Source organism: Durio zibethinus, chromosome 14, assembly GCF_047325235.1.
Source record: "Durio zibethinus cultivar Kanyao isolate XHJ-2024 chromosome 14, ASM4732523v1, whole genome shotgun sequence".
Lineage (NCBI taxonomy): Eukaryota > Viridiplantae > Streptophyta > Magnoliopsida > Malvales > Malvaceae > Durio > Durio zibethinus.
In genome coordinates this window covers 23,981,372-24,001,655 of record NC_143175.1, presented here as the reverse complement: position 1 = coordinate 24,001,655, position 20,284 = coordinate 23,981,372, and the positions used below count along the sequence as shown (strand labels likewise).

Below are 20,284 nucleotides of genomic sequence, written 5' to 3'. Positions count from 1 at the left end.
ACAAACGAGTTCTATATAAAATAGAGTTTATGTTTTCTTCAAATAAAAAAAAAAGAAAAAGAAAAACTCCGTAAAGACCGTACCTGGTATCCTTAAAGCCAAGAAGATTCGGCTTTCTTGGGCCCAGAAACCATTTGGGCACAGTTTGGATTTCCAAACATAGAGCCCAAGTGTGTAGCACCCTTAAAACGGGGATTTACCACCGCCATTACCACCAGCAACCTGGCAACGCCAAATAGCCACTTAGATCAGGTGGGTAAGCCAAAAAAAACCCTAATTTGCAACCCTAACAAAGAAGAGAAAAACCAACGGAAGAATCAAGAGAACCATGGACAGAGACTGGGGCTCCAAACCCGGTTCTGGAGGCGCCGCCTCCGCCCAGACAGAAGCCATGGACCGCCGTGAGCGCCTTCGTCGACTGGCCCTCGAAACCATCGACCTTGCCAAAGATCCCTATTTCATGCGCAACCACCTTGGCAGGTGCAAAATTATATACCAAATTCTCCCTTTTTTCCCTTAAAAAGTTCTGTTCTTTTTTTTTCCCTTGAAATTAAATGATTTATATTTTTGGGCAGTTATGAGTGTAAGCTTTGCTTGACGCTACACAACAATGAAGGGAACTACTTGGCACACACTCAAGGGAAGCGGCACCAGACCAATTTGGCTAAGAGAGCGGCGCGTGAGGCGAAGGAGGCTCCGGCTCAGCCTCAACCTCACAAGCGTAAAGTTTCCGTTCGTAAAACAGGCATGTCTCATTCGTCACCCCCTTGTTCTCTTTTCAATTTTCTTTTATTAGTAGTTGTTTAAGGGTTAATTTTTTGGGCTAAGATGAATTGAGATTATGCAGGAAGCAAATGAATTAGTTATATAATGGCTCAAAATGAGTTTTTAGAAAGAAATCTCACTAGTAATATGGAATGTGAGAAAGATTGAAGGAATTCAATTTTGAATTATGTTTTGAGTCACCTAACAATTACATTTCTATGTTTTGAACCGGTTTATATTTGTACTTGATCAGTGCTTTACTTTTTGCCCGCATGTGCGAGAAGAGCAGTTTGCATATCTGTTCATGGAATCTCCTTATTTGTTTCTTAACTTATGAAAGTTTGCTCATTTGTTATTGTTTGTGCAGTCAAAATTGGTAGGCCAGGGTATCGTGTTACAAAGCAATATGATCCAGAGACGAAGCAAAGGTCTCTTCTCTTCCAGGTGCATTTTATGTACAACAGCAATAGAATTGCATCTGACAATTCTCTCTTTTTTAAATCCTTGTATTTATTTTTGGAAATTGATTGTTTGGTGTTTCATACAGATTGAATATCCTGAAATAGAGGACAATACAAAGCCAAGGCACCGAGTTATGTCGTCCTATGAGCAGGTTTGACTCTATATTTTCATTTTCTTTTTGACTTCTTAGGCTTGTTATGGTTCTAGTAATTCGTGATTGCTTCCCCTGGTTCCTCCTCTTTATACACAATTGCACTCAAAGTCATTCTGATTTTCGTACTTCGCTTATTTGATTTATGTAATTTTGGTCTGTTACAAGCAATAAAGAACTTCACTTTTTCCCAACACTTGAATTTAAAAGCATATTTTAATCATAAGCTCTTCTCTGAAACAAAATCTAATATCTCTTTCTATGTTTACTGTTCATGGATGCAGAGAGTGCAACCTTTTGATAGGAGATATCAGTATCTCCTGTTTGCTGCAGATCCTTATGAGATCATAGCTTTCAAGGTAAGTCAATTGTAGTATGTCACATTCTATTGATTCATTTAAATTATGTTTAGCATTTATGCTTATATATATTTAATTTACCTTTTCAGGTCCCTAGCACGGAGATTGATAAATCCACTCCCAAGTTCTTCTCGCATTGGGATCCTGACTCAAAAATGTTCACGGTTAGTTTATTTAAATGAGCATTACTGCTTCATGTGGTATCTCTTCTCCCATCTCCCTTCTCCCTCCCTCTTCCACCTGTCCCTGTTGACTATGTTGACATTAGCTGAGGACTGTCTATAAGCTGAATTGGTTGGCTAATCTTTCTCTTTGGATTAGTTGCTAATTTTGCATAAAAGCACTAATGGTTTTTCGAAAATGTTGTCAATAGTATCTTACCTTTTTGGCATTTATCAACATGCAGTTGCAGGTATATTTCAAAACCAAGCCACTAGAGGCGAATAAACCTCAACCTCCTCCTGCAGCCAATGGTACTGCAGCACCAGGTGCTCCTCCAAGGCCTTTGCCCCCACCACCTCATGCTCCACCGCCACCACCCCCTCCACCACAAGGGCTGCCAAACCCTCCTAGAGCCCCTCCACCACCTATTGGAAATGGACCTAGGCCTATGCCTCCTGTTGGAACTCCAATAGCGCCACTGCCACCTCCTGGGGGTAGTGGGACAATGGCAAATTTCACTCCTAGGCCTCCAACAATCCACCCTCCACAAGGTTTTCCTGGTCAACAGATGCAGGGACAGGGGATGCACCCGCCCCCTCCACCTCCTAACATGGGACAGTAGTCCACCTGGCTTTCAGTGTCTTGACAGGCTTATCTCTATCAATATGTATGCAAATTGCTATATTTTTGAATCATTTTCGGGTATGTCAGATCAAACATGTAATAGGATTTATTATAACCTTAGCAAACGTACTTTTCAAGTTGTATGTATGAACCAGTTCGTGCTTCCTTGATTTTACATATTAGTAACAATATCTTTTGCTCTAGAAAGCCTATTACTAAGTATTAAACTTGCAGATGCGTTTTCTTCTTACTCTTTTATAGTGGTCTTCAATGTTTGAAACAGCTGTCTAGATCTATGTTTTTTTTAACACTTGTGAAAATTGGAAAATTCTGAGTTCAATTGGCACGGCAAATAATACTAAAGTACAACCTTTTGTCAAAATAGGTAAGGTTATCATCTCGTTTCTGTGCCAAACTTCAGTTTTGGGTGCCTTATACGAGCAAGGCAAGTGGCAAGCGCAAACCCAGAATCGATTAGACAGCAAACAGTTCTTTTTAATTTGATTTGAACATGAACATGAACTGTTTTTTTTTTTTTTCCAAGTCTTAATTTGAAACAAATTTTAATTGCAACTGTAAATTTTTTTTTTTTTGGTGTTTTCTTTGTGAAATACCTATACAAAATGGTTTGTCCTGCAGCTAACAAAATGAGCTCTCAACCTTGTGAATTAGATCGTATCATTTGGTTGTCATTGGCCTACATGAAGTGTCCAAATTTTCACTTGATGACTGATGCTTTTGTTTTAATTGTATGTACTTTTCTTTATCACTACTATAATATCAACTAAGCACATACGAAAACTATAATCAGAGCATTGTCAATTTGTCATATATGCCACCATGGCATGGGGAGATTTAAGGCATTAAAGCATTAAAAGTTCGTATATAAATTACTTATATATTGATAAGTGAGTTATTTTTATATTGGGTTTGGCTTCAATCAGCCCATCTAAAAAGTTGAAACGGTCAAACCCTAGAAAAGATATGAAGGATAAAAAAGTGAAGAACAAGGTTGAAGATGTAAAGGTACCCTTACTTGGATAAATTGGGACCCATTCGAAGATTCATTAGAACGTTCGAAGATTAATTAGAACGCTGTGCTATCCGTAAAGCCATGAAGATTGAAGATTCAGCTTTCTTGGGCCCAGAACCATTTGGCCCAGTTTGGATTTCCTAACATCGAGCCCAAGCCTATAGCACCCTTAAACCCTAGAAAAAACTTAAACCCTTGAAACGGTCAGACCACAAGAGTTATCTCCACTTCTCATAGACTGGTTTGTCTCGCAAAACTTGCTGCCCTATGAGTTGCAGCGTTTGACCCAAAAGAACACACCAAAGAGTTCAAACCCCCAGTCCACTCAACGGGGTCTCCAAACCCTCGATCCTCTCTCGCTCGCCGCTACGAACGGGGTCTCCAAACCCCCAATCCGCTCTCGCTCGCCGCTACTAACGGGGTCTCCGTTGATTTCCCTTCCTTTAGCTATTCAATATTTCAGTTCGCTAAGTTTTAAAAGTCCAAAGAGCGCAGACTAGCCACGGAGCTTAGTTACGGTTTCCCATTGAAGATTCAGCTTCCACAGAGCTTAGATACGGTTTCCGAAGATTCATATTTTTGGGGGGCAGAAACCATTTGGGAACAGTTTGGATTTCCAAACATAGAACCCAAGCCTATAGCACTCTTAAACTGAAGGATAGAGAGGCCTTGCTTACACTTGAAACATTGAAAAAATCTCAACAGCCATAGCAACCCAGCAACAAAGCAGCAGCGGCGGCTGCGGTCATGGTGAAAGCGTATCTAAGGCACGAGCCGGCGGCTGCCTTCGGCGTAATCGTATCCGTTGAATCGAACATCACATACGACAACTCAGGCAAGCACCTACTCGCGCCAGCACTCGAGAAGCTCGGCGTTTGGCATGTGCGCCAAGGTGTCTGTACTAAAACCTTATCTCCTTCTCCTTCCTCTCGCGGCCCTTCTCTCGCCGTCACCTATGTCGCATCTTCATCTTCGTCTCTGGTAAAAATTCAGTCTGCTTTTTTTTTTCCTTTATCATTTAAAAAAAAATTTATTTTGATAGACGCAAAATCTTAAAGTTTCGTTTGGATATAATATTTTTGTGAATAATAATAATAATGCATGATTTTATCTTAGCATTGATAAATTAGGAACTTTTGTAAAATTTTAATTAAAATTTTAAAGTAACAACCAAACCTAGTCTTAAAATTTTCGCTTTGTTTTGTGATGGTGAATTTTTAGTGATTTTCATGAAAATGAGTATGAGCCTTGAAGGAATAAAATGGGTTTAAATGCAGGTAGCAAGTGGTTATGCCGATGGTAGTATAAGGATTTGGGATTGTGATAAAGGAAGTTGTGAGACTACATTGAATGGACATAAAGGGGCTGTGACTGCTTTAAGGTACAATAAGGTTGGATCTCTGCTTGCTTCTGGAAGTAAAGACAATGATGTTATATTGTGGGATGTGGTTGGCGAGACTGGTCTTTTTCGCCTTCGTGGACATCGTGATCAGGTTTGTCATTTGTACACTTTCTATTTAAAGTTAACAAATTATTGTGGTATTTTTAATTTCTACATGTTGTAATATCTTTGCATTTTACTTCTTGTAGATCACAGACCTTGTTTTCCTTGATTCTGGTAAAAAACTTGTTAGCTCTTCCAAGGATAAGTTTTTGAGAGTGTGGGATCTTGAAACTCAGCATTGTATGCAAATAGTTAGTGGCCATCATAGTGAAATTTGGTCTATTGATGTTGACCCGGATGAAAGATACTTGGTCACTGGTTCAGCAGATCTTGAACTTAGATTTTACAATGTAAAGCATGACTTCATGAATGGAGAGTCTATGGTGAATGTAAGCGGGGCTGAAATTGGGAATGATGGAGAGTTGTCTACTCAAAATAAGTGGGAAGTTCTAAAACACTTTGGTGAAATGCAGCGACAAAGTAAGGATAGGGTTGCAACAATGAGATTTAATAAATCAGGAAATTTGCTTGCTTGTCAGGTAGCAGGAAAAACGGTTGAAGTATTCCGTGTACTGGATGAAGCTGAATCCAAGCGCAAAGCAAAACGTAGACTTAATAGAAAGAAAGAGAAGAAATCTGCAAAAGAGGCAGTTGACGCAACTGAAAATGTGGAAGCAAATCTTAGTACTGAAGAAGCTGGGAGTATCTCAGTTATTACAGTTCCTGATGTTTTTAAGCTCCTTCAAACTGTCCGAGCCAGTAAAAAGATCTCTTCCATTTCTTTCTGTCCGATCACTCCAAAGAACTCGCTAGCTAGTTTAGCATTATCATTGAATAATAACTCATTGGAGTTTTATTCAATTGAAAGTGGTGCAAGTACAAAAACACTTGCAATTGAGCTTCAAGGACACCGTTCTGATGTCAGAAGTGTCACACTTAGTTCAGACAATAGTCTTTTATTGTCAACCAGTCACAATGCTGTTAAGATTTGGAATCCAAGTACTGGTTCTTGCCTTAGAACAATTGATTCTGGTTATGGACTGTGTGGTCTGATTGTACCTCATAATAAGTATGCAATGGTTGGAACTAAAGATGGGAAAATTGAAATTATTGATGTTGGTAGTGGTACTCGCAGTGAGATCGTTGAAGCTCATGGTGGCTCAGTAAGGTCAATTGCTACTATTCCAAATGAAAATGGTTTTGTTACAGGCAGTGCAGATCATGACGTGAAGTTCTGGGAATACCAAATCAAGCAAAAACCTGGTCAAGTGTGTTCCTCATACCTTCACCACCTCGTTAAATTTTTTGAATAGCTAACTTTTGATTTATTTGTTCCAATCCTTAGATAAGCTTTGCATTAATACAATATGTATTGGAACGTATCCTTTTTAGGAATGTAATTGTCATGTTGAGTTGACACATGAGTGATTCTAGATTGCTCTTGTTGATTTTCAGGATTCTAAATGCCTCACTGTATCAAATGTAAGGACTATGAAAATGAATGATGATGTTCTAGTGGTTGCTGTTAGCCCAGATGCTAAATATGTTGCTGTTGCATTGTTGGATTGCACTGTGAAGGTAGGAATGATTGACTCATCCTTCTATTTTGAATTTACTTTTTATTATGTTGTTTGGCTTGGTGAATTTCTTCTACTGTGGTGTTCCTTTAAGTTGTAAATGGAAGCACCATGAAGCTTCCTGCTTAGGGCTGTAAACGAGCCGAGCCGAGCCAAGTAGTGAGAAGCTCGAGCTCGAGCTCGACTCACAACTCGGGGCTCGATACTCGGCTCGAGCTCGATCGAGTTTTATTTTTCAAGCTCGAGTTCGATTCGTGATCGAATTCGAGCTACTCGAGCTCGCTCGATTAAGCTCGATTAATATGTAAAAATAAGCTCGATTCGTATACTCGACAAGAATTCGATTATTCATGCTCGAACTCGAACTCGAACTCGGACTCGAAATATTTTATTAATTAAAATAATAAAAATATATTTAAATATAAAAGCTCGATTAGGCTCGCGAGCTACTCGAGTCAGATATAATAATACTCGAATTCGGCTCGATCGATAAGTCGAGCTACTCGAGCTCGAGCTCGACTCGACAATAATCGAACCGAATTCGAGTTTTTTTCGAATCGAACCCGAGTAGCTTGCGAGTACTAATGTATCATTTACACCCCTATTCCTGCTCAACTTGGGAAAAACAAAGTTCATGTATGTAGTTGTTTTTTGTTCATCTCACTTTTGCTCTACATCTTCATCTGTCATTATGTACCTTTTAAATCTCATGATTTATATGTGAGAGCCTAAAGTGGAGAACTTGCAGCCCTATACTACCTGCACTAACCATGTCTTACGAAGATTGACTGATATGTGCTAATTAAATCTGTTGGTTTATAAGATGTTTGATAATTTCATGTTGCTCCTCCTTAAACCTGTTGTGATTGAAGCTTCTATTGAAAAAAAAAAAGTTTAGTAAATGATTAGCATTCTCCATGATTTAACTTCATTATAGCGTGTATGATATTTTGTTATCATGTTATCAATTAGCGATTTTCAAGGCAACTTGTTTTGCATTACTACAAGTCTATTATGATTATAATGATTTGCTTTTCCCTTTTTCTGCAGGTTCTTTTTATGGACTCACTCAAATTTTTCCTTTCCTTGTATGGCCACAAACTTCCTGTCCTATGTATGGATATTTCATCAGATGGTGAATTGATTGTGACTGGATCCGCAGACAAAAACTTGAGGATTTGGGGTTTGGATTTTGGTGACTGCCATAAATCCATCTTTGCTCATTCTGACAGGTGCTGTATGATTGTAATTATTATGAAATATAAAAGGCTTCTTAATCCTAATTGTTTATGTATTTTTGGTCAAATTTTTAATCACCAATTCTGATGAGATATTTTGTCAGTGTTATGGCAGTGCAATTTGTTCGCAATACTCATTACATGTTTAGTGCTGGGAAAGATCGCCTTGTAAGGTACTGGGATGCTGACAAGTTTGAGTTGCTTTTAACTCTTGAGGGACACCATGCAGATGTTTGGTGCCTTGCAATCAGCAACCGTGGTGACTTTGTTGTTACAGGATCTCATGACCGGTCCATTCGCCGTTGGGATCGTACGGAGGAGCCGTTTTTTATTGAGGTATTTTCAAATGTTTCTGCTATTGTAGTGAAGTTCTTGGCTAAGGAATGAGAACGCCATTGTTAAGCTAGTTATCCCCACTGCATTTATAATTCTTGTTTACCTTGATAACTGGATTTTCTTTTCATGTTTACCACTGCTTGAATGTGCAGGAAGAAAAAGAGAAAAGATTAGAGGAGCTGTTTGAGGCTGACATTGACAATGCATTTGAAGACAGACATGTACCTAAGGAAGAGCTCCCGGAGGAGGGAGCTGTTGCATTAGCGGGGAAGAAAACTCAGGAAACCCTGACAGCCACTGATTCAATTATTGATGCGCTAGATGTGGCAGAAATGGAGTTGAAGCATTTAGCTGAACACAAGGTATTCTTCTCTTGTTCCGTTTGTTCTAAACTGATGTGTTAATGGTTACCCTTTTGACTTATAGAATAGAAATATATATATACCAATAATCTATCTGGCAGAGTATATGTTGATCTTGCTCGGGAATACTAGGTAGATTTTATTAGGAAATTAAATGTTGAAAAGCATAAAATGCTTGGTGAAAACTGAAAAGAGATAGTTTGTCAATCTTTGTGTTGCAATTAATATGTTCACCATGTTACTTCAGGAGGAGAAAACCAGAGGAAAAGTTGCTGAATTCCAACCAAATATGATTATGCTTGGGCTGTCCCCATCAGATTATGTCCTCCGGGCTCTCTCAAATATTAGCATCAACGATCTGGAGCAGACTTTACTGGTAATTAAGCATTGTGTAAGCTTTTTCTCTAGTTCTAGTACAGCATTATGGAAAAGATTATATTGTGTTTCAACCATGTGTCAAGTTCTTGCATGGAGACAGACAACACACCAAAAGTCACGTCCTTGCAATTTTTTGTTGATGAGGATTAAGCTCATGATGAAAACTTCTTGATAAGTACCTTTTGTTATTGACAAGTCAATTTGTTTTTTGTGATCTACCTGATTGTGACCGATTACTTTGGATTGTAGTTAATTTTTTTTCTACTTGTTTAGTTAATTATTTATCTAATATATGGGAGTAAAGACCAGTTATTAACTGAAACTTTAGACGCTTTAAAGCAAATTTTTTTCGTATTCCAGCCACCTAAATGGCCAAGTTATGAATTCAGCTTATCACAATTAGAAAAAGAAAAATCATATATGACAGGTTGAACTATCTTTGTTTGTCTAGTAGTTAAATTGAACTTCTCTCTTATGGATTCTACTGGATGAAGCTATGTGGTGGTGATTAGTAGTAGGAGCATGTCATTCTTTCGCATCTGATTGTTTATCTTTATATTTGATTCAAAGTGGTTTCCTGCCCAGGCATTACCATTCTCAGATGCTCTCAAGCTGTTCTCTTATATGAAGGACTGGACTACAAATCCTGACAAGGTGGCCTATCTGCTTATGGATGTTCTTATGCTTGGATTTGTTAGTAAATGGCTAAAATAGTAAAAGGGCCTTTATACTTTGTCAAATTTCTCAAATAAACCATTATCCTTATATTATGCTCAGCTAAACCCATAAAATATTATTTTTGTATAATTAAGACCTTACTTTGCATAAAAGCCACTAAAATAATACTTTAAGGACCTAATTAAACAAAGTAATACTTTTAAGGCTTGATTGGTACAATAGAGAGATATGGGCTTATCTAGGAAATTTGGAAAAGTACAAGTGCTTTTTAGTATTTTAACCTTAGCAAATAGATGTGTGGCATGCACACCATGCATTCTCTCTCTCTCTCTCAAACGCACACAGACACATATACAATAGGGAATTTATTTTAAGGCTTTGGTATCACAGATTTTGAAGCTAGGAAAGCATATATTTTATGCATTTGAGCACTCAAATTGTAGTACTTACTGGTGTTATTACAATATATTCTGTATGGATAGGTTGAGCTGGTTTGCAGGATTGTTACAGTGTTGTTGCAAACCCATCATAGTCAGTTGATCAGTACCCCATCTGCCAGACCAGTCTTGACCGTTCTCAAGGAGATTCTTTATGCAAGAGTCAAGGTAAATATGTACTTTGGATTTATGCATGTTTTCAACCCACACATTCTCTTGGACAAAAAAATTCAGTTCAGCATGTGGTATCCCTTAATGATCTCTTTTCACCTCTTAGTATTGATTTTAACTGTAACATGATCACTAACATATTTCAAAATTTAAGGATCTATTTCGTTGACATAACCTTTGAATTTCCTAGGAATGCAAAGATACTATTGGCTTCAATCTTGCAGCAATGGATCATCTAAAGGTTTGTAAATGGCTTGTTAAATATTATCAATCAACAAGAAAAAGCTAAAACTTATTCTCTACTTTTGTGCCCTTTGATTTCAGCAATTGATGGCTTCAAGATCTGATGCTCTGTTCCGAGATGCAAAGTCGAAGTTGTCAGAGATTCGATCACAGCAGTCAAAACGTCTAGAAGCAAGAACAGAGACCAAAACAGAAAAACCAAAAAAGAAGAAACAAAAGAAATCGACTGATATGCATGTTTGGTCTTGATTTCCAAAAAGGGCAATCTTCCATTTTGTATTTTTGTAAGGTTTATTATAAGTTTTGATTTCTAATGTATGAATCTCATCATCCAAGTGAAAATTTGAAATTCTCATGACCAGGCTGCCTGGATACGTGGGCTGGAAAGAATAATACACGGAGCTTTTTCTTTTTTTTTTTCTTTCCAATGTCTAGGACAATTATGATTACCCAATGAATTCACAATTAAATTTTTTTTTCTAGATTGATGGGTTTTTGTACATACGAGTCTAAGCCGATATTTAGAAAAATGGATATAAGAATAGATTTTCCTGTAGTAAAAGAGAAAATGTTTATATTTAGAAAAAAAATAGATAAAATCCCTAAAAAAAAACACATTGGAGTTAAAAATTTTATGGTACAAAATGTTACATTCATAAAGATTGAAGTAGCCAACATCACAAAATTATTAACCTTGATATTCTGAGGGCCAACTAGTGTCATTCCTTTACTATTGATTGGCACAACCCATTTCCTTTAAAAACACATTTGGCATTACCAACCACAAGGCTCATGGAGTTTGCCTTAAAGGAAAGTGAAAAAAAATTCATTATCTGCCTGGAGATTGATATCATCGGCTTAATAACGGTGTATCAGTTGCTTGTATGCGTCCTTATTCTTTGAATGGTAGTCAATTTCTGCCTGCATGGCATCAGAACATGAAAGATATCAATGATTATATTCATGGATTAAATTTCTCTAAAATAACCATTTAGAAAACATTGTTGGAACTTACCTTTCGAACTCCTTTTATAGCAACAAAAAGTTTTTCACCAATCATCTCCCTCAATACATTGTTGTTCTGAAGAGCTTCTAAAGATTCAGCAAGTGATGAAGGGAGTCTCGGTAGTTTCCCCTCAAGTGTAGCTGGGTTTGCATCTGTTTCATTGATAAAAATACATTACAAGACTAATGTCAAGGTATCAATTTCATTGATAAAACGAATATTTAGAGTGGCAAATATTCCTGAAATAAAAACATTCAGATGAATAAATGTCCTTCAAAATTTTGTTATCACATGTGGTAAATACCAAAAAAATGCCATCTTTGTTACCAATAGGATCAGGCAGATGAAGGTGCCTCCGTAGACCATCAATTCCAGCGGCAACTATAGCAGCCAAGCCCAAGTGTGGATTTGCACATCCATCAAAAGATTTAATCTCAAAGTTGCTCACAAAACCATCCGGGATCCCAGGTGGACATGCAGTTCTTAAAGGCGCTTCTCTGTTTTCTTTTCCCCAGCACTGATATGCTCCACTCCATGCATTAGGTTGAATGCGATCATAACTAAAGACAAATAAAAGTTGAAGCAGGATCTAAGCAGGTACCACTATAAAAAAGTAGATTTACCACAAACTGCATTTGTTCATTCTAATCTATTGTTATAATCGGTGGGCATAGAATACATGAATGCACTGCAGTAATCTTAGCATGAACAGCTAACAATTGATTATCCAAAATAAATAAATAAATATTTGGAAATAGAGAATAAACCTATTTGGAAGTGGTGCCGTCAATGCCAGAATTGACGGAAGATGGCTTAAAACCCCTGCCATGAACTCCTCCCCAATTTTAGACATTCCATACTGAGTAGCTGCATCAGATGCTAGAAAAACATTTTGTCCATTCTGCCATAAATTGATATGCACATGGGATCCCGAACCTATGTCATCCAAAGCATACCTGGGCAGAGAAATATAGTTTAAAATGTTAGGTATTCTAAGTTTCGAACATTAAAAGTAGGACATGCATGAAAGTCTCACACCAGTGACTTATATGTTTGACATGAAATTTAGCTCAATCAATAAGCAAAAGAGTCCTCCCATAATAATCTATTCATTATTATATTAACCAATTAGAACCATTTAAACTTCATCCAACGCAGAAATGACAAAAATAATAATAATAATAACCATAGTGGCCAGCCTTGCATGGACAGGGTTTCATCGTTCCTAAATCAGCAAGTCTTTCAATTCGCATCTGCTTATCCCCCAAAACCAGAAACTATAGACCTAGACCATGAGAACAAGGATGCAAGCATTGGTCAAACTAAGAAAAAATTTGCAACTTACTTCGGGACAAAAGTTGCCAACAACCCATGTTTATTTGCAACAGCCCTAACAGCTTCGTGTGTGAAAATCGAATTGTCAGCAGCATATGTACAAGCAGTGTGCCCCAGAGCCATTTCAAAATGACCTTTTCCAGCTTCTGCATGCAACTGCAAATTTTAAAAGCTAAGTTAACAGAAGCAGATAACAGTCAAACTTGCACTTCCTGAGAAGCAAAATGAAGCACGCACGGGAGGGAGGAAAGGGGAAAAAAATGATGGCTGCCTCTACTAAGAATTAAAAAAAAAAATTAAAAGAATACCACTGAGGAGTTAAATAGGAACTAAACTTCTATTGTGATCAATAGAACTCAAATTTGACCTCTGTATATTTATTCTTATATTGGATTATTTTGTGTCTTGATGGAGATGCTCAACCAAATAAATGGTACAACGAAGACAAATTGATCATCAGGTAAAATATGAATATAAAGGCTAATGACTGAGCCACACACATTATCAATTTGATAGAAAGTGCCTCCAATGAATGTAGATATCAAGCATATATGACTTCTCATCTGTACCTGCTCAACAGCAACATTCAAGGAATTTAGAGTTGCAATAATTTCTTGAAATAAAGTGGACACAGCATCAAATCCAGAAGAGGAGCAGTAAGGTTTTGAGTCAATTGGCACCCACTCTTCTTTCCCCTCTCTGCAAAATTTCAAGATTAGAATTTCATTATAATTGAGCGGAGCCTAAAGTTGCAAAAACAAAAGGAATAAAACTGCATACATCACCCACCTTTCCAGCTTTTTCAAGAGATAAAATTCATTTTCAAATCCTGCATTCATTACCTGCACATATAGCATTCATTAGTTAAGCATGAAATACTCTGCTATAACATGTATGACAGACCACCTAACGTACCAAGTTGAACTCATCTTATAAAACTTTTGAAACCCTTCATAAGGCATCTCTTGGGCTATATTCCCATGCTTCACCAGGTTTAAGGTGCATGTCAGCCAAAACCATCTCTTGTTTTTTCCTATAGAGGAAGAGGGTATTGACATTATTTTCAAGGAATAACGAAAAATTAGCACTTTGTAGCAATGATGATCTCATACGGATGTTGATATGATCACCGTCAAAGATCTGAAAGCACAGCCAGAATATGGAATGATATAAATGCATGTAAAATACGTGAAGGTGTTGAAGGGGCAGATACAAGAAATTCAAATTGTCGAAACCAAATATTTATTCCTCAAAGATACAGTACCGAGGAATTTCCCTCATAGTCAATAGGTCAGGTATCAGTCTGATCTCACCCGTTCCAGTCAGATTAGTCTCATCAGCTGGACCATCAACAGCAGAAGTCATACCCATACATGCAAAAGTCAAACCAACACCATTTTTCTTCACAATATCGTCAAAGCGTTTCTTTGGAACAACCTGAAATGTTAAATAAATTAGAGAGAAACAGCTAAAATGTAGTTTACCCTTTCAGACATGAATGGTCAAGATGCCTTGAACAAATGACATCTATAATAGCTAGTATTCAATAGCTACCATATAGTTATAACACTTAATATAAGGAACAAGATATAGCCTAACGCACAATTATGATGCATGAAAAGGACCTCAAGCTTTCATTCAATGTACAATTAAGCCATTATATTGTTATTTGGTTCAATGAAACCATTTTACTTCTATTTCTATGTAATAAAGTCCAATAGCTAGCAGAGTATCTGCCACATCACACTTGCAATAGGAACTAACAGAATAGAATATTCAAAATAGATTAGCATTTGTGCATGATTAGGAGTATGAAAGCATGAACTGCCCAGCTTATGATCCCTAAAGTGATACCCAATGAATAGAAGGAAAAGGAGATCAATTCAATTTTGAAAATTAAAGATTTTCTCATCAAAGTTGGTAATTCCCTTTAGTAAATTTTTTATTTTCCTCATTTCTCAGATATTGGCAAATGAAATGCCATAAATTTCTATGTCTTCCATAGAGTTGTGATAACAAACTTAATCAAAGAATAACTAATTTATAGTAAGAAAAAGAAACCTTACATGGCATCTATGTTGTCCAGAAGTATCTACCCATACAATACAAACAAGGGAAACATTATGTTCTAGAACATTTGCCCCTAACACATAGCTGGGAGATTCACTAGCCTTTGAATCAAAAAGCTTCCTGCCTAAATTAATCTTATAGAACTGAATTCCATTATGGGCAAAGATGTCCTTGGATGCTTCAATTGCTTCAGCAATTGAGAGATCACGGTCAATGCATGAATCACTTAAAACAGAAAAGACAACCTCACGAGCTCTTTTGGCACCTAAAAAAGGAGTAGATTTAGGCATTATTGTCATATGGAATGTACATAGAGCAAGATATAGAAATCTAAAACTAGAAGAAGCAGTTACTTTCTAATGAATACATTCCTTTTAAACTTCACAAGTTGTTTTATCAAATAAATAGACAGATACATCAAGGCTTCTATACTTTTCCAATCCTTCAACAAATTAGTCTATTTTCTTCCAATAGTGTGAATGAAAGGGCCAGGCCAAACACATGCATATGCACAAGCACACACTCACTCCCCAATGAAATTAATTTTACATTTGTGAATAAATAACCAACACGGACACATATTCACATAGCAAACCCTCTATATGTTGTAAATGAATGAACTTTGGAAAAAATAGTTTCTATAATTAAGTACCTATTTTTTCATCATATTAAAGGGATATTTTGGAGAGTAACTCTATGTTGTGTAGTCAGAATTTTTAATAAATACCAAGAATTTTCAATTTGAAAATAATCACACTTCTTGCAATGCAAAAGTTTTGTCCTAGCAGTATAGACAGACATCAATAATTTGAATAAGATAGAAGTCAGGAATCTTGATCCCACTCAAACCTCACCACAAAAGAGAACAACACCCATCATGAAAAATGATATTCAAAGCATGTTATGAATGATCAGATAAGGCCATGAGAATTTTAACAATAGAATGCATTAAAATCATAGAAGCAAATTGGGAAAGAAGAATCATTCTTGAGCTATTCTATGATATGTCAGTGGGTGTTAACTTCTACAGACCTGAGTAGTATGTTTCAGGAGTTGCATATGCATCAGTGCTGAACATCACCTGCAATTTTGTGTTTAAGATCAATTAGTATTAAAACAAACTTAGTATACATATAAAAAGAAAGAGTAAACCATTTCTGTTGGGCATTGACAGCTTCCTCCATGTGAAATGCAACAGAAAGACATATTCCAGGGAACAAGTCCAGTTGAATGGGGTGGGAGAAATGAAAGAAAATTGCCCCATGTTAAATAAGGCAGCCATAGGACGAAAAGTAGAAAAGGAAACCACAATTTATCTTTCTATACGCTATAAAGTGGAGCAAATTCTAAGAACAGCTAAAAGCATATGCAAGGATAAGGTTACTAAATTAACTACAGTAACGTTACTTCTAGAAACGCTCACATGTTCTCACTGGATGAACTGGAACAAAACTCTTTTACAAAAAAAATGTGCATTTACCTAATAAACTAATGCTTATTTCTTAAAAACTTCGGTACACTTCGTACCAGGTTCTCAATATTTCCTTTGAGTAAGTGTTCTCACCTTCTTTATGGGAGCTAGCTCCAAAAGTTCTTTGACAGAGGATATCATCCCATGAACACTGAGCTTGGGAATGGCCAACCTGAAGTCAAGGTAAACCTGAAAGAACAAACAAATACATGCATAAGAACATGGCAAATTGAATAACTAGCGTAAAGAATGAATGTGATTCACTGGAGAGTAGGATTTTCACCTGGGAATAAACAGAGGCCAGATATGAAGCTTCCTTTGAGAATGGGTATGATGCATGTAAAAGAACTATCCGACACCCAGAAAATCTTTTGTCCTCTAGAAGGGTTCGGAGATGAAGAGGATTGGATGGTTGTAAATCTAAATCTTTGTCTCCAAAAGTAATTGTGGGAAAAATGAAAAAAAAAAAAAGAGAAATGAGAGAAAAAACAATACTGAAAGTGCATACAGGTTGCTTTAGTGCCATCAATGATAGATTACTGACAAGGACAAAAACTTGGAATCTTAGGAGCTGTCTGGGTCAGGGGCTTCTAAAAGGGACCTAGATAAGCCAGGCCACTTCTGCATAGATGCTAACATTGCAATCCAACTCCAAGTTCATTTCCTCATCTTCAGCCAATACTAAGAGCATAATTGGGGAACATTTTACAATCTAAAAGCTAGCTCTTACCCTGCATGTATCTGCAATGGCAAATCAAACTGTAGAGCAACTTCCAAACTACGTGTGAAAATATGGTCGATAAAGCTTTTATTTGTAATGCGTACAGGCTTCCCACCTGAAATAGGAAATGGTTACTTATATCCTGTGATGAATACAGAACATCCAATGTGCATGCTATACTCACTTTTTAAAACTTCAGAAAGACCAAGCTCAGCATCCTCTCTGGTGACAAATGGGTTGATTTCCAAACCACTGCGGTATGCAGCTATGCTTTTCAAGCCAACAATCTCATTTGCAACTGTAACAGTAAGTTAAGGAAACCAGCTAAGACAGTAAGCTTTTCTCATATATTCATCCTTACCAGTTAGGCAGACTAAACTCAATAACCATTCATTGGTAGTCAACCAAAGTTACATGAACTATCCTTATAACTTCAATCATATGTAGCAGATAAAATGTGAATTTCCAAGAATCAAAACAAATACAATGGAATAAGTGTCCTTCAGTTATAAATGAACAGGTCATTGGGTGATAAGATGTGGTAAAGCCGTGAAGGTGCATGCCACTTCAAGCCAAATATCTGTGAGAAAAATAACATATGACCATATAAATGTCTATAGTTATTGGAAAGGATATGACCTCAAGCTTTTCAAAAATGTTTCAGTGAATGCATCCAGTGTCCAAGTAGATCCATCTAGCATCTCCTGTAAACATACATAACACCAATGATAAAAAACCATACTACTGAACACCCAATATTACCAAGAAACTCTGAGGTCTATTTGATTCAAAGAAGCAGATCGGACTAGCACCTCAACGTTGCAAGTTGTGGCTAACCCCTCAAAAGTCCACAGGCATAAGTCATCGAAGAATTTAGTTTGGGTCAGTGCAACTTAAAAAAGAGGATAAGTTTCGACGAAAGTCTTATAGATATTATACAATATAAGTTACAGACTAATATGTAAGATGTATAGGCATAGCATAAAAAAAGAACCAGGACAACTTAAAATGGACGAAGTACAAACATCCTTTTCACTAAGTGCAGCACATAACCACACACATGCCAGCAACATATGATCACAGGGACACATATCCACAAGAACTTATAAAGGAACTCCTCAAATTTGATACCCTCGTTGACCACTTCTAATTCTGTGTGGTCTATGTCTTCCATTAAATGTTTCAAGAAAAGACAGACATATCCACTTTATATTCACTCTGCAAACAAGTTGCCCATGTAATACAAAATTGAGAATCAGGCACACGGATTCTCTACTATTCTCTGTTTCCTTCAATCTCTAAATAACAGAGTTGTTAACATGCAATACCATCTGATAACACATGAAACATCACAGGCATAAATAATCCTCGAGAAGTGCAAAAATAGCCAATATCAAGATTGACATCTGATGATTTATAACTATAACATGGATATGACTATTCCTCATTTAAAGATAGTCCTATGCCCCTAAAGTGTAAACAATGTAGAAACGTATATACATATATATATATATATATTTATTTATTTATTTATTTATTTATTTAAAAAGAGAAAGAGCATTTGTGTGTGCTAATGGATTTGCAATAATATAAAATGTAAAACATGAATTTGCCATGAAATAGTACGCTTATAATATTTACATTAGAATTTCATATAAAGTTTTCAAAAAAGATTCAGAAGGTATCCTACTCCATCAAGAATCTCCTCGGCCAGGTGTTCAGTTCTGAGCAGCCTACCAACAAATGGAACAAAATTTTTATGCCACTGTATGTCAAGCTTCTTGTCAAGTTTCAATCCATCATCAATGAGAATAGCAGAGATTCCTGCAGCTTTAAAGCACTTTGAGCTAATGGCTTGTAAGCCAGATGATCTGCGATAATGTTCCACAGCATCCAAGGATGATTCCGTGCAATAGAGTTCTGCAATCTAAGCTTCTTGTCAAGTTTCAATCCATCATCAATGAGAATAGCAGAGATTCCTGCAGCTTTAAAGCACTTTGAGCTAATGGCTTGTAAGCCAGATGATCTGCGATAATGTTCCACAGCATCCAAGGATGATTCCGTGCAATAGAGTTCTGCAATCTCCCTCAAATTCCTCTGCCAAAAGACAATAACTAACACTGTCAGAATAAATGGATAGAACCCAACTTTTCAATGCTATCAGGCAATGAAAATTCACATTCACTACTTGTTTCTTGAAAACAAATGATTAAAATGCAACATAAATTATAATAACATAATTAGTTTGCACTTTGTTATCCCAAAAATTCGTTTTTTTTTTTTAAATTACTTGCTTTTATAGCCAAACGCGGTTTTTTTTCTTTCTATGGGTAAAACTTAAAAGCAAAAAAAACCCAAATCGATTCTTTTTTTGAGCAGTTATTCACTTTCAACGGCAGATTTAACATTCCCCAAACATGTAAAGATAAGTCAACTTTTTTTGTTCTATTTTTAAACTTAGAAACAAAACCAATCGTGAACTCTAATAACAACTTAAAAAGTAAGATTCATTACTGTCTCTCCCTCTGTTAAGCAAAAATATAAAGAGGGAATTAAAGAAATAGTAAAAGAAAATGGAATTTGAATTTTGAATGTCGTTTGAAACTATCCAAAACAAAGTCAACATGCAGCAACACTTATACACCACGGTGAAAAAACCCAGAAGCTTCTTTTTTTTCAAAAAATTTCTTTTCAGTTTTGACGATTGTTCTATAGCATTAAGCAACAAAAAAAGAAAAAAAAGAAAAATGGGATGGGTTTGCCTTGAAAGAGAGGGAGTGAGGAGCAAAGGATAAGGCGTGGCCGGTTGCTTCGGACAGTGAATTGATGAAAGCAAAAGAGGAATCCAAAGGAACAATGTTGTGAGCATGAGAATCCACCACCTCTATTCTCTCTATCGCTTCTCTCAACTCTGCAAATTCCATTCTTTATTCTCTCTCAGTCACCAAATTCTTTTCTTTTCTTTTTATCGGGAAAATGAACCGGCTTTTGGCAGAATACGAAGGGAGGTACGTCGCTTTCAACTAAGTTTAGTTTAGTGAACCATTGACTTGGACTAGGAAAGAGAAAATTATAGGGAATTAAGATTGGTTTTTTTTTTTATTTGAATTTGTTAAGATTTAAATATTAATTATTAAAATTAAGATTTTAATACTTTATCAATTTGTTAAGAATTTATGTGACATTTGATTATTTCGGTAAACACTTTTGGAAGTTACATGTCAAATTCCAATATCGAGGATTGGCATGAAACTTGGGTTT

At 36.5% G+C, this 20,284-nt stretch overlaps 3 protein-coding genes across 4 annotated transcripts; 2 read left to right on the top strand and 1 right to left on the bottom strand.

Annotated features, from left to right (window-relative positions):
* The first annotated feature begins 202 nt into the window (after window positions 1–202).
* On the top strand, window positions 203–2,730 carry LOC111295516 (uncharacterized). The gene is made up of 7 exons (XM_022889035.2): window positions 203–480; window positions 576–745; window positions 1,133–1,209; window positions 1,313–1,378; window positions 1,663–1,737; window positions 1,827–1,901; window positions 2,144–2,730. Exons 1-7 carry the CDS (start codon window positions 329–331, stop codon window positions 2,519–2,521), a joined length of 993 nt encoding a protein of 330 aa, XP_022744770.1. The 5' UTR covers window positions 203–328; the 3' UTR covers window positions 2,522–2,730.
* Window positions 2,731–3,758: 1,028 nt separating this feature from the next.
* LOC111295514 (transducin family protein / WD-40 repeat family protein) lies at window positions 3,759–10,837 on the top strand. 2 transcript variants are annotated; one of them, XM_022889032.2, is made up of 12 exons: window positions 3,759–4,537; window positions 4,834–5,049; window positions 5,147–6,268; window positions 6,456–6,578; window positions 7,628–7,809; window positions 7,920–8,151; window positions 8,304–8,513; window positions 8,761–8,889; window positions 9,477–9,545; window positions 10,052–10,174; window positions 10,368–10,418; window positions 10,502–10,837. In XM_022889032.2, the coding sequence occupies exons 1-12, from the start codon at window positions 4,304–4,306 to the stop codon at window positions 10,667–10,669; spliced, it is 2,859 nt and encodes a 952-aa protein (XP_022744767.2). In that variant the 5' UTR covers window positions 3,759–4,303; the 3' UTR covers window positions 10,670–10,837. The 2 variants fall into 2 exon arrangements, with proteins under 2 accessions (XP_022744767.2, XP_022744768.2); XM_022889033.2 differs by lacking the exon at window positions 9,477–9,545.
* A 137-nt stretch (window positions 10,838–10,974) lies between these two features.
* LOC111295515 (protein fluG-like) lies at window positions 10,975–19,983 on the bottom strand. Its single transcript, XM_089744019.1, is given in 19 exon segments — window positions 10,975–11,341; window positions 11,436–11,578; window positions 11,754–11,986; window positions 12,194–12,382; window positions 12,772–12,917; window positions 13,331–13,460; window positions 13,551–13,603; window positions 13,677–13,794; window positions 14,026–14,198; window positions 14,828–15,096; window positions 15,864–15,912; window positions 16,396–16,491; window positions 16,586–16,742; window positions 17,033–17,138; window positions 17,208–17,324; window positions 17,661–17,727; window positions 18,714–18,904; window positions 19,060–19,120; window positions 19,786–19,983. Coding segments are annotated over 19 exon segments (2,523 nt in total). The 5' UTR covers window positions 19,948–19,983; the 3' UTR covers window positions 10,975–11,278.
* Between the last annotated feature and the right edge of the window lie 301 nt (window positions 19,984–20,284).

Coding starts and splice junctions, on each gene's coding strand:
- LOC111295516 (XM_022889035.2), top strand. CDS start 329: ATGGACAGAGACTGGGGCTCCAAACCCGGTTCTGGAGGCGCCGCCTCC. Junction 1,210..1,312: donor AAAGGTCTCTTCTCTTCCAG/GTGCATTTTATG, acceptor TGTTTCATACAG/ATTGAATATCCTGAAATAGA. Junction 1,738..1,826: donor ATGAGATCATAGCTTTCAAG/GTAAGTCAATTG, acceptor TTACCTTTTCAG/GTCCCTAGCACGGAGATTGA.
- LOC111295514 (XM_022889032.2), top strand. CDS start 4,304: ATGGTGAAAGCGTATCTAAGGCACGAGCCGGCGGCTGCCTTCGGCGTA. Junction 4,538..4,833: donor CATCTTCATCTTCGTCTCTG/GTAAAAATTCAG, acceptor GTTTAAATGCAG/GTAGCAAGTGGTTATGCCGA. Junction 10,419..10,501: donor CAGCAATGGATCATCTAAAG/GTTTGTAAATGG, acceptor CTTTGATTTCAG/CAATTGATGGCTTCAAGATC.